We start from the raw sequence: 13946 nt of genomic DNA, 5'->3' as shown, positions 1-13946 counted from the left end.
TAGGAAAATGATATTTTCTGGTGTGATTTCGTATACTCCCTGGAGAACTCCACTTATGGTTATCTGTTTTCATAGGTTCAGAAGACCCTATGCAGGATCAATGAGGATGGATCTGAGGCTGGACTCACGCAACGAAAGAAAGGGACATGAGCGGTTTAATGGAATACCTTGGAACTGGTCACACCTGTTTGGACAATGACTGGAATCAATTGTTCTAGATTGGTTTACTGTTTTACTGTTGAACCCTTTCCAGAGATTCTTGCGACTGGCAGTTTGTTCTGGTGATTTTTAGAGTTAATAAATGGCTGCTATGAAATAAATAGAACTGAATCTTTTCTACAGGATAGTTAGGAACATTTTTCATTAAACCTTCAAAGTATCTTTCCTTTCTATAAATGTACTTTTTCTAGGCCACTTGAAGCAACAGCAGAACCCAGTATTCTTCACACCATAAAAGTTTAGGTTGGGGAAGGAGGATAACAAAAAACTTGAAATGTGGTCTGTCAGAAATGTTTGCAGCCAAAACAATACCCTATGGAAAAAATAGTCACTGCCCCAAACCAAACAGTGAGCTATACACCTATCGAGGTACCTTTAGCCATATACCCTGAGTATAAAACAAGTGTACCAAACTGCATATAAAGATGTAAAAAACTGAACTGAAAAACATTTGTAAATTTTAAATTATTTGTAATTCTGTGTTCCCAATTACACTTCATTGAAGTAGTTGATGGATTAGGAGACGTCAATAAGGACTTTACAATAACAGGGACACCTTTTAAGACAACCCCCTTATAACTAAAAATACAAAAAAGGATGCTGCAAGACTCTAAGGAGATACTTGGATTCCAAATTAACTTACAATATCCGCATTATGTATATGTGGGAGCATTATACTGCCGGAAATACACGATTCTTTATGTGCGCAATACATAGGTATTCAGGCACACAAGGCAATACTTTGACAATGTAAGATGCAATTGCCACACTGAACAGCAGAGATCAATGGCAACTCAGTGATGCAACATAAGCAACACTAACATTTGTAACATTACAAAATGTGTGCAACACTTCTAGATTAGAATTACCTAACCATATTATACCAATACCTTGGGATATATAATCATAAAACTGGTGTTTTCTTGGTTGCAGATTTTCAGGCCACTTTTTTCCACTTGCAGACACTAACAAAAATACAATGTTCTTCCTGCACAGCAAATATTTTGCCTGTAATGTGTCAGGTATACATTATTTTACAGTCAAACCAAGATTTGCTGCAAAAGCAAACTCTGGATTAAGGGTGTTTTGTTAGACACTGGAATATTAGCATATTTTATTAGTTCCACCAAAAATTGCATGTAAAGACTACAGCTTTTTAGTCATTATGTGGTTGGCCATGTTTTTTTAGCATTTTCGTGAAGGAAGCCAGGTTGGCTCTATACTCAGTCTGTGTCATTAGAAGCTGGTATTAAATGTTTTCTATGGCAGCTACAGGTTCCCAAGCCAACCCTTCTAAACATTGGTTTATTTCTACTTTTTCACTGCAGTCTTAATAGACAACCACAAAAAGCATTTGGAAACTTTTAGTTAGCAAGTTAGAGGTTTTATACAGTACATCTCATTTTAAACAAGTCAGCACTGAACTACTACTGTGCATAATAAAATGTGCTGGGTGATCACACACCATCCATGGAGATTGCACAGGGACATTAACTTTTCAAAAGGATACGAGAAGCGGTCATTCCATGTGGCTCTTTCAACATAATCCAACATGACAACTGCTTTGATTGTCATAAGAAGTTTGTTCCATGTTTCATCAAAATCCACCACCCGTGGTTTCAGGGACATTGTGGGATCTCAATGTTAAAACCTGAAAAAAACAAAAAGGAATGCATTAATAAGAAGGACCAGACATGAAAGATATATTGATAATAATCGTCCTCTAGTGCCATGTAGAAGAGCACACATTAGTTCAAACAAATTTGTATGAACTGTACATAATTTTATTTGAGTGGCAAAGTTTAAAAGTAATACGGAAGCATACCTGGAGACAGGTATAGCCTTTTCAGTAAGGCAAAGTGATTACCACTAAGCTGCACACTAAACTGAAAGTGTTGCATCCATGTTCAGGACTAACATTTTAGCATAAGAGTACATACCTTAATAATCTCTCAACTTCACTGTGGAAGTGCTATCTTGACAGGAATTCTTCCTCTCCTAAATGACATCGAACTAGGAGGTCCATCATGCAATTGATCAACTGATCTTGGATAACCAACAATTTGACCACATGAGATTAATCCAAATTAGGCACTTACTTCGAGGCTGTATTGACCCGGAGATGGGGATACTTGAAGGGAGTCCGATGGAATGTTGAGTATTAGGGGCCCCTCTTCACTGGCACACCATCTCGGTGATCTACAGTACACCACGGGCCACCAGTGACAACCACACACCCCCAACCCACACCCCTAGTTAACGGGACTACAAAAAGAATGGGGGGGGGGGGGGGGAGACCTTGGCAAAATGGAGTGTTTCACTCTGCCGCAGAGGTGGTAATAACAGCACAATCCAGGCTTATTCTGCTCAAAATCCTACCTTGTGGGTACTTTACTAGATCACAGCTGTTTGCCTAGGGTAGGATCACAACAGACTGTTGCCTCAAGGATGCACACAAAGGGGTACACTCATACATACATCGTGGGATTGCCTAAAGATATGTCCATTCTGGCTGGAAGTCCAATGCAGGGTATCCCAAGCGGTATGAGAACGAAGGAAAAAAAAACAACTGTGCGTCCAATTTCTTCCATCATGTACTACCAAATGGCAAGCTTGATGCTGTATATATTTATCTTCATATACCACAAATCCTGATAAACATACACTGGAGAATCTATACTTTAGGCAAAAACCATGAATACCATTCAATATATATATATTCATGTGTATACATATATAATTATCCACATATACATACACACATATACATACAGACATACATATATGCTTATACCTACACACACACACACGTAAATATATTCACTGAAAAACCAAAGGCTGCAGGGACGTTATACTTAGGTTCTGAATTTACTCATAAAAAAACAATAATAATTTAGCAGTTATAGTTAGAGTTCTTCAGGTAACTATAACTTGCGGCCTCACAAGGCACAGTTGTCTCAGCAATAAATTTATTGCAAATGTTGCATTGATAATATGAAAGATGGGATAGAAGATGTATTCAATGATATAATATATCTGGAGTATTTAGCTGTGCATTGTAAAGACATGTGTTATAGTTACTTTAGGGTACAAGTTATAGTTACTTGAAAGAACTCTAACTATAATGGCTCAATTACTATGGTTTTGTATGGGCTGGCCTGAAGCCAGTCCTACGGCCAACACCCCTAGGCCCTCAACCTCATGCTGTGCACAGCCCTTCGGCCATGTAGATAGTTATAGTTAGGACCACGTTTGCATAGAAAAAGCGTTTTTTAACTGGCCTATATCTCTGGCACCATTTGACAAATCTTCACAAAATTTTCCAAAAAAGTGGTCGGTGATTCTTGCTGCGCACAGGAAGTTTCAGAGTGATCCATCAAGCGGGGGCCGAGAAAAAGGGGCTAAAAAACATTGTGTTACCCAAGTTAATTCCCATAGGACCTGTCAACACGTCTACAGCCTGCATCACTGGATGGAGTTTCACCGAATTTGGAAGAAAGCTAGCTGCCGGCATGCAGATTGTGCTTTTTGTTAATTGGTGTAAATCCGTTTAGTAGTTTAGGAGATATTTAAGGGTAAATAAATGTATATATCTTTGGCTGCGAATATTTCACAAAATTCGGAAATTTTTACGAATATGCATGAGAAAAGAAGCGTTGCCCTGTGCTGACCACAACCAGAAAATTGCGACCGCCATTTTATTTCACGGGTCAGGGTCAGGGTCCCTGGGGGGCAAAATTAAAATTAAAAGTGGCATAAGGCATCAGGGGGAAGGGACCCTGACCACAGGGGTGTGATATAGGTGTGTTTTAGGAGCAAATTATAGGTTTAATATAATTTTGTGTCACAGCGTGCGATATTCACGAAAATTCACACATTTTCACTAATTATTCACATAATATTTGCAATTATGGAAAATATTTAAAGAAAACCCACAGACCCATACATGCACTCAGAGGTTCAGGTGTCCACTCACAAACCCACTCAGCCTCACACACCCACTGTCAGACCAACTCACACACCCACTCACACATCCACTGACAAAGACAGGCTCTGTGGCCAACTTGAGCTGCACACGGCCAAAGGCCATGCATGGCACAGGGTTGGGTGGTTATAAGGATCGGGCTGCAAGGACAAGCCTTGCGATCAGCCTCTGCAGTGAGCAGCAGGGGTTGGAATAACGTATGGTAATTAAAATGACTTTACGTTAAAAAAACATAAAAGTTGACTGAAAAAAACAAAGGTTACAGGGACATTATAGCTAGGGTTTGAATTAACTCGTACAAAACCATCACAAATTCAGCAGCTATAGTTAGAGGTCTTTCAAGTAACTATAACTGACAGCCCTAGATAACTAGAACTCGCACCTTCGCCATGCACAGCTAATTACTCCACATATTATGTCACTGACAAGATCTTGCATGGCATCTTTGATATACCTGCAACGTTTGCAATAATACTATTAATAAGAAAACGGTGCATGGCAAGGGCACGAGTTATAGCTACCTTAGGACGTGAGTTATAGTCAGGTGGTCGAGTGGTTACGAGGATGGACCGCAGATGCTCTCCAAACACGAGTCTGGGTTGGAATCCCCTCCAGGTTATATCCAGGACAAGAGCATTAAGAAAAAAAACCTGGGAGAACTAATTAGCATATGGAATATAAAAGGCTGTCACAGGAAGTGGCGTCACAAGGGAATTTACTTATTTGCAAAAACAATACATTACCATAATCTAAAAGAAACATGAAAATGTGTTTTCTTTTAAAAAAAATTCGCATATCATTATGTAAATAAACAAAATGTCCGAGAGTACCAATATTTTGTTAAAAGGCACCTGGAATCTGATAATTAATTTTAAACTGGATTTAGTGAGTTAACAAAATATGCTGGGTGGATTTTTAAACAGCTAAGCTTGCTGTTACACGACTACTGTGTTTGGAAATGGAAGCAGATGCACTGCTGGGGCACAAGGTGACACATCTCTGCCTCCAGCTAAGGGGAACAGTGTACCTGCTCTAAAAATAGCGGGAGGACTTCTACACCTATGTCTTTTGCCCTGGTTACACCGTTGAGTTTACTTTTTTTTATTATTATCCTAAATTATGGGCACTACCGCACTGCTAGCAAGTTTCAACACAATCAATGAATTTTTGTTTTAGCACAGGAGCCTTTTACAGAAATCTATATATACATCCTTATGCCTTACTGAGGATTACAACAAAAAAAAAAAAACACAAAAAACAACACAAAACGTCTCTTTTCCTGCTCAACGGGACCGATACGAAAGTAATTTACCATCTATAACACGTCGTGCCTTTTTCCAACAAGACAAATTTTCCCTCCATATTATGATTACCTGATCATTAACAATACTTTTAGCACAATGTGAAGCCCGAAAGAGAAGCCAGTCTCACGCAACAGGCCGTAGGTGATCTATACGCAATGACAGACCTAGTGAGGTTAAGATATTCTGCTTTTTGAGCTTTCTGAGCTGTTAAGTGGCATAAGGCGGTGATTCAGAGCTTTGGAGGTTCAACTCCCATAACCAGCTTTCCACTTTTTTCGTTCTAGCTTACATTTGGGATTTACGACCAAACCACCTTCCAAACAAGGGTTCAGATTTGTGCTATACGGTTTTGTCCAAACGTGCAGTATTAATTGCCCCATATGGGATGACTCGCGTTTTACTTGCAGTGTGAAAAAAATCCGATTTCATTTCATTGAACAGTCCTAAATCTAACAGCACCCTATTATGCTCACATTACCTGAATACATGTAAATGGTTTTGCTTTATAACTGCATCCCTGCTCACATCACGACGTTTGAGTGTCACAGACATGCATACAGACTGTTGATGATACAAATACATGAATCAAACATTTTCAAGGCCGTAGTTAGTAGTAGTTCAAGATATGCAGATCGAGCTTATCACTACTCCTTTGATGTTTAAGTTCCCTACTGTCCAAAGAGTTGGGAAATAAATCAATGTACCTATTCAAACATTCATATAAGCAACACATTAATCCATCTGTCCATGCACCCATTCAATTATCTATGCATTCAGTCACTCACCCATTCAAGTGCCTAGCCATTTTCACTTTCACCCCCTTATCTACAAAAACACACACATGCCAATTTGCCAATTAAACACTTTAACTTATATAAGAAAATAGCTGGTTATATTTGCTTTGCCAATGCTGGTTACTTTTAATGCAAATCCTTGCCCATTATTTTGCAGCCTGACTTAAGATCCAACTACTATGAAATTGAAATGCTAGATATAGCTAAATGTGTTGCGGCCTGGCTTTAAGCTTTTCCGCTTTGAGCATAACTAATCAGTCTCAGTTAGATTGGTTCAAAACACAATGCAAATTCTGTAGGCTATGTCCACTTAGAAAGATTCAACTTACATTACATGCAAGCAAAGATTTAAACACCAATACTTCAATGCTAATTTATAATCAATAACAAAAGCTATATTGATATCTTATAGAAAATAATAAGATAGGTCATCATGATACACAGCGGCTACTTGGAATCAAAAAGTGTCCTTGCTCAATCGCAATGTCTAGAATATTTAATGAAGGGCAAGTGTGGCAAGTAATGCAATTTGAACTTGTTAAGATTCTGTGTGCCTGTCAGTAACATGGTTCTGAAATTTTTCTGTGTGTGCTTATTCTACACACTGTGCAAGAAATCAAATCACTCCAAGGATAAAACAGCATGAAATGCTTATTTGTGTACAACTTTAGTAACCTGCTCTTTGACGTAGGCATTAACGTTTGGGAAGGGCCTGTTTCACTGACAACGTCTTTAATATTTTATAGTATGATGACTGCTTCTCCGTAACCCGCCCCTGAAGGTTTAAAAAGTTCTAAGACCTCTGATACATCTCAGGGATTTCTAGCATGCTCTGTTGCAGCACACAACAAAAATTAAGCAAACTACAAAAATCAAAAAACTAAACTGGGTTATTAGTAGAGAGTTCACCAAGAAGGGTTATGCTGCACAACTGATATCTGATGCTTAGTTTTATGCAACACAATGGTACTTCTTTACTCAATCTAAGAGCAAAGAAAGGCAAAGTAGGTCTGCAAAGATTTGAACCTATGAACAACATGTTAAACATAACACCTGAGGAGCTTTGGTAAATGGACACAAGGAGTCCAGGCTTAATGCATTATTTTGTCAATTTATAAAGGAACATAACATATACATTTAATTTCTACTATCAGAAAAAAGACCATTGGGTTTGTAGTTACTTTATTAAGTTGGCAACAAACCTGAAGGCCCATTAGCAAATTGCTGTTACCATGCTCGAACAATGGGTTATTATGGTTTTTAACCTTCCCTGTTTACATTTTTTTTTTAAAACGCTACTGTTGAGAGGTTCCTTATCCATTGCAATGGGTGAGGTACTTTCCATTTTTGCTGTATGCAGTGTCATGCGAGTTTATAAAGAAGGGATGCTTTGGGCTCCTGAGCGACTGTATAATTGTGACTTGAGTGTTAGAGCGTGGTGAAGTGAATGCAGGATTAGAATGCTGAGTTAGCGGTTACACACAGACAAAGATGTGTAATACCGAACTCCGTATGTGGCGTAGTCATTGGTGGGTACCCAGGCTGGGGAAGACGTTACATCTGGTGATGAGATAGGGGATAAGTAACCCAAAGATTGACAGTGATCTCCCAGAGAGTTTGCAGTGGTCCAAGCAATTTGCTTGTGTGTGCTATGTGTGCCTCAGTGTGGAAGTGTGGAATCAAAGTTTGGCGCATGTGAGTCAAAGTGAAAGTCAAGCCTATGTGAAGCATTTGAATATAAAGAAAGCTTCACAGAGAAGTATACACATTGTTGGCCAAGACCTGTTGGCAAAGCCATAAAGTGAGGTACCGCGCTACACTGCAACAAAAAGCTATACATTACATGGAACAATTATGCTGAAGGCGGATACAACCAGGTTTTGAAAGTGCCACAAACAGCAACAGCAAATTGCAAGATAACACTGCAATCAGATACACTGTGAGGCAGATATCAACCAGGTGTCAAAAAGCACAAAAGAATGCCTGAAAACAAAGCAATTTAGATAAAAGTAAGTCACGTCCTTATAGTGAACAACTATTTTTCCAACGGAGACCAAGAAAAAGGCCAAATTTCCTGCAGTTATCAAAGATGACCCAGAGGTCAGCACATCACAAAGCCTCAAAGATGATGTGCATAAACAAGTTCACCAAGACCGCCAATCTCAATGTCGGTCAATCTCAGAATGCCGCTGCCTTCCTGAAACTACCTCCACTGTTTGACACTGCCAAAAAGCAAAATATTGGTGACCGATGGACTGCTTGGATAAAGCCATTTGAGGAGTTCATTGATGCACTAGAAGAAGCAGATAACAAGAAGATTATCTAACACCTTTAGAATCTTGCTGGTGAGGGCACAAAAGAAGTCACAAAGAAAATGCTGCGAGTTGACGAACTTACACACTGTCAAAATAAAGAAGCACTGAATCACAAGTTCAATCCAATGCTGAATGTAGATTACGAAAGGTAAATTTTCAGTCAAGAACGACAAAGAGTTGGTGAAACCATAGACACATTTTTGAGAGACTGGATACGCTCATCAAACACTAAGTTCAAGTAATTTAATGACAAGGAAGCAATATGTCTCAGAGTTATTTACTGGTGCCTGTCAGATGCATTCTGATGACGAATGCTGAGAGAAACTCTCAGTCTGGAGTGAGTTCTCATGGCACCAGAGCTGAAGAGCGCCAATTGACAAGCTGCAGATATGGAGGCCAGAGGTTCAGAAAGTGAGTCATTCATGATATTATGTGGGTCCTACTTTAGTGATAGAACTGCGTGTTTAGGACGGCAGCACCGCTGAGTGTGGGAGACTGAGTGCAACACTCACCATTAGTAGCTGTCGGCCTAACTCCTGGCTAGCTCACAGTGCCTCACACAAATCTATCAGGGTAAAAGGTGATTATGACAACCAGAACATAACACTGACTCCCCATGGAAGTCATGGAAACAGATCGTTCTTCTTTCACTCAGTTACTCACATGTGCCAAGGCGAGACAAGACACAAGATACATTTTCAATACATTTATTGAAACAATTGCAATTTGGTATAGAAAGCATGTGTTGCAAAAATTAGGCAGATAAAACAAAGCAAAGTAACCAACATTTCGATCAAGCTAAAGAAGATAAACAGCCCCACCATGTTGTGTGTGGTTCAAGATGTTCTAGAGATTCCCAACTAACCTCGTGTCTACATCTGAAAGCACAATGAGTGTAAACCTCTCCCTTGTCTGACTTAAGGGACTACCCCCAGCACCATACCTTGATAGAATAGAAGGGGTCTGCCTGTTGTGTAAATGGCAATCCTCAAGGCAAGCTGGAGGTTCAGTATAAGCAAAACTGCTCATCGAGCAGTACGCATCCCAGAATGATCATGACTGGAATGCCCTCTACCTTCCTTGGGACAGTGTGTAGTTTATATTGGCACAGGGTAGGTCATACTGACGACGGCGCCTTTCAGATAAATTGTCTTGATAGAGAGCAGCCAGCACCCATGCGATACCCAAGAGGCCTGTATACCTGATCTGGGAGGGTCCCCTCATTCAGAAGCATACAACGCCAGTGTAAGATTTTAGTGATTTCTTACAAAAGAAATAGTAATAGAGTATTTTTACTCTCTTAGTGAGGGTTAGGCTCGATATTAGGTCCTGCTGGATGGCCACTAGATCCAAGAGATTTCCTTAGGTGAGAAACATGTTGACCATGACCAGTAGTTCTGTAGTGCAGGGAATACCCACACACAGTTCTCCAACACCTACACCTCTAATTGAAGCAGTAGACATACATTCATTTTTTGGATAGGGAATCAGATCATTATACTCTGAGTCTTCCCGTTTTTTGTTTTTAACCTTGGGATGGGTGTCAGGTTACAAAAAAGATAGTTATCTCGGACACCTATAGCCAATTTTAACTTATTTTTTGTTCCAGCCCCTCTCACAGCCACTCACTACCGGCATTGGGGGGGGCCCCGTCAGTTATTGCAGAGCATTGCCCAATGATGAAGCAGGCCACCTAATGGTGAGTGAGGGCTATTGTTCCTGCAAGGCTAATGCATGTGGGGACCAAGAAGACCCCTATCCTAATTGGTGGAACTGAGTCTTTTCTCTTGGAACAGTGCATCTAAATTGAGTTATATGTTTATATATATCACCAGGGGTAGTAAGCGCTATATAAATACTCTTACAATACAATACAATATAGGGAGATTGATGCACTGGACCATACAATTCTCACAGGATTTATATCCCCATTTGGTTTCGGTATTGTTTATATATTAGCCCATGCAACATTTGGACCAAATTCTTACGTGATGCTATGTCTCAAAGATAGAAGCTGGCTCCTCGACTGACAACGCAAGTTAGCATATCATGTACTGCATGTAATAAATAGCCTTGGACAAAACGTACAGAGTTTATGTAGTGCAAAGGCTGATTAAATTAACAGTGAGGTCCTCGACTTCCTAGAATGGAGCAGCTTATAAAAAGTGTAAAAGTCATCGCAGAAAGCAGTCTCGCTAATCACAAATAAAAACTTGTATAAAATGTGAATAAGACACTAACTGTAAAACTATATTAAAACGGCGTGCCCAACTTGGATACTAAAGGGGACCTCACAAAAATTAACATGGAAAGCAAGCAGATTCACAAGGCTGAAAGACACAAACTGATGTCTCCATGGAAAAAGAAGCTGTTTTTCAGGTGTGGATTGTCCTTTCAACACAAACGTAAATGTCCTGCCATTGGACAGATATGCAAAGGCTGTGGGAAGCAGAACCATTTTGTAACAATGTTAGAAATGGGTTTAAGGTTGGCTAAGGTATGCACCTCAGCCAGGCAGAACCCACCACTCTAGTCGTGGCAAGTAAGTTACACACCAAGGATAACCTGTGCTCCCCCCCCTTGTAGCAGAGCAGTCAGGTTTATCCCCAGAGGCAATCCGTAAAGCGTTTGCGCAACACACACACACACACACACACACACCCACACACACCCACACACACCCACACACCCCGCAATAAATACACAAGAGACTCCACACAGGATTACATAAAAAAAAAGGTTTCTCTACTGTGTATAGCTATATCAGAAGACCAAAACGACAATTCATAAGACATGAGCATTTTATGTAACTACTGAGATAATATTCATTATCCTTACAATGTAGGAATCACAACAATAAACATTAGCACATCAGGGCATGAAATGCAGCAGTTTGTTAGAGACCTGACACATACATCACCAAATATTACCAGTAGCGCAGAAATCACAATATATCCCCATAAACATCAGCAACAATAAGCCAAAGTAGCCACAGGAACCCCTGCGCCCAGATTAGCACGGTTAAGGTAATCTTGGTGAGTCTTGGTGCAATAATTATGACTAGGCATAAAGCATAGGCCATAGGAGTACCTGCACACCTACTACAAGCAATACAGTAATTTGGGAGGCAGTTCTTTCAAAAGATAACCTGTTCTTACTCGGGAGCTTCTGTTGCACACTCGCTCTATCATGCCCCCTGAATAGGGGAAGATTTCCGCCAAGTGCACCTTTACAGGTAAGTTGGGGGGGGGGGGGGGGGGGGGGGAAACTGTAGGCTTCAGCGGGGTGACCTCGCAGGATCACCCTTCAGAGGCTTCAAATATCAACCAAGGGACTCGCATTTGAACAATCAACGGCCACTCAGACTGGTCTGCATGGCTCTAATCTGGCCACTGCTATATAATTCAACTCCTCAGTGGGCACAGCATGCTGTGAACCTATACCCAATATCTTGTGACCGTCCGGTGAAGGTAATACCCATGGCAGTTTAGAGCAAGTGTGTGGGGAAAGAGCACAGAGATGCCTTAGGTCTGTCAGAATCCAGTACTTGCAAAGAAGTTGCAGGGTTATGGCAAGCCACAACTGGGACAGCGCAAGTCCACTGTCCTCACAGGATCCAGTTCGGGGGTCTGTGGTCGACGGTGCTCATGGGCCGCCAGTGCCTCGCTCAGGCCTCTTGGCTGGGGCCAGGCTCAGACACCTCTGTCGGTCGATCTGAACATCTGACAGGGAGGTCCGCACTGGGGGGGGACAATCATCACAGAGCAGCACTGAATCCGGCGCATTAGTCCAACTGATGGAGCTCTGCTGAAGGGGTTTCTTGTAGTGTGGCATCAGCTGTATTAAGGACTGGCACGGCGCACTGAGCTCAGGGCAATAATTCCCCACTAAAAGGGGGGGGGGAGTTTCGGGAGCTTCCAGGCAGGGAGCTTGCAATTTGTAGAACATTGCCAGGAACACGGAAACCCACTTTGGCACGGGAAATCTCAGCATGCTGAGCCAAAAAAAAAAAAGAAAAAAAAAACAGGCAGCGCTGCAAACAGATTTTGGTTTGGCAAGGTCTTTTATGTCCCGAGAACGAGAGGACAACAGGGGGGGAAGCTAGCGAGTCCTTGGAGATCACCAGGACACAAAGAGGGGGAGGCAAGTAGCAGGCCAGCAAGAAGCAGAGTGGCAGTCCTTCCAGCAACCCAGCAGGCCAGCTCAACTAAGCAGGTAGTCCACATGGTGAATCCTTCTTGCAGTCCAGAAAGGAATCCAGTGAGTCCTTTAGGCCACCCAGCAAAGAGCAGCCAGCAGGGTACCTGTAGAAGAGCAGTCCAGATGAGTCCTTTGAGCAGCACAGCAGTCTTTCTGACAGAGGTTCTGTCCCAGTTCCAAAAGCGCTCTACCCACATCGGGTCTGAGCCCCTTTACTTATACTCCAAAATGTCTTTGATGTAAGGACTGACTTCAAATAAACCCTTTCAAGTTCAACACAACCCATTTCAACACAGCCCTGGCTCTAGACATCAGTAGGGGATAAATCAGCCTTTTGTGTGAGGGCAGGGCAAATGTCATGTAAGGTGTGAACAAACTCTCCCTATCCCTGCCCAGGAAGACCATCATTATGCAGATGGATGCTGATGCCTCTCCTGTCATACCCAGCCCTTCATGTGGTGTGGCTGTCTGGAAAGTAGGAACAAAGTGTAACTGTCACTCTGTCCTAGACATGGATTGGAGTCAGACTTCAAAACACTAGACGTATAGGCACAGAGAAATGGCCACTTTCTAAAACTGACATTTCTAAAAAAGTAATGCAAAATACACCAGTAAGCAGGATTGTTCACTACCATTCTGAACATACCAACGCCACTTCTTTCAGATCAGAAACTAGCAGTTAAAAGTAAATAAGGGAATTTCCAATGGTAACCTATGAGAGAAGTAGCTTTCACAGTGGTAAAAAACAAGATAGGTTGTTTGTCACTACCAGGACATGTAAGACAAAAGTATATTTCCTACTTTTTACATACATAGCACCCTGCGTATAGGGCTACCTAGGGCCTACCTTACAGGTGACATAAGTGTAGTAAAAGTGGAGTTTAGGCCTTGGCAAGTAGCTTGAAATTCCAAGTCAATATGGCAGTAAACTGTGCAGTGCCAGGCCTGAGAGAGGTTTGAAAGAGTACTTCTGTGTGTGGTGCAATCCATGCTGCAAGCCCGCGATTAGCATTTAATTTACAAGCCCTGGGTACATGGCATATCACTTTACAAGGGTGTTACAGGTAAATTAATTAAGCCAAACAGGTGTAAGCCAATCATATCAAGTTTTAGGGGAGACAGCACATGC

General features: G+C 41.3%; 1 protein-coding gene across 2 annotated transcripts in view; it reads right to left on the bottom strand.

Annotated features, from left to right (window-relative positions):
- CUL2 (cullin 2) overlaps positions 1–13946 on the bottom strand; it is a 454610-nt gene that overhangs the window by 392900 nt on the left and 47764 nt on the right. For both annotated transcript variants that reach the window (XM_069211221.1, XM_069211220.1), the window contains exon 2: positions 1730–1870. In XM_069211221.1, the coding sequence (XP_069067322.1) occupies positions 1730–1848 (119 nt within the window). In that variant the 5' untranslated portion in view covers positions 1849–1870. The remainder of the gene's footprint in view (positions 1–1729; positions 1871–13946) is intronic.

This window comes from Pleurodeles waltl, chromosome 10 (assembly GCF_031143425.1).
Source record: "Pleurodeles waltl isolate 20211129_DDA chromosome 10, aPleWal1.hap1.20221129, whole genome shotgun sequence".
Taxonomy (NCBI): Eukaryota; Metazoa; Chordata; class Amphibia; order Caudata; family Salamandridae; genus Pleurodeles; species Pleurodeles waltl.
The sequence above is the reverse complement of the archived record's forward strand: the minus strand, read 5'-3'. Positions and strand labels throughout refer to the sequence as shown.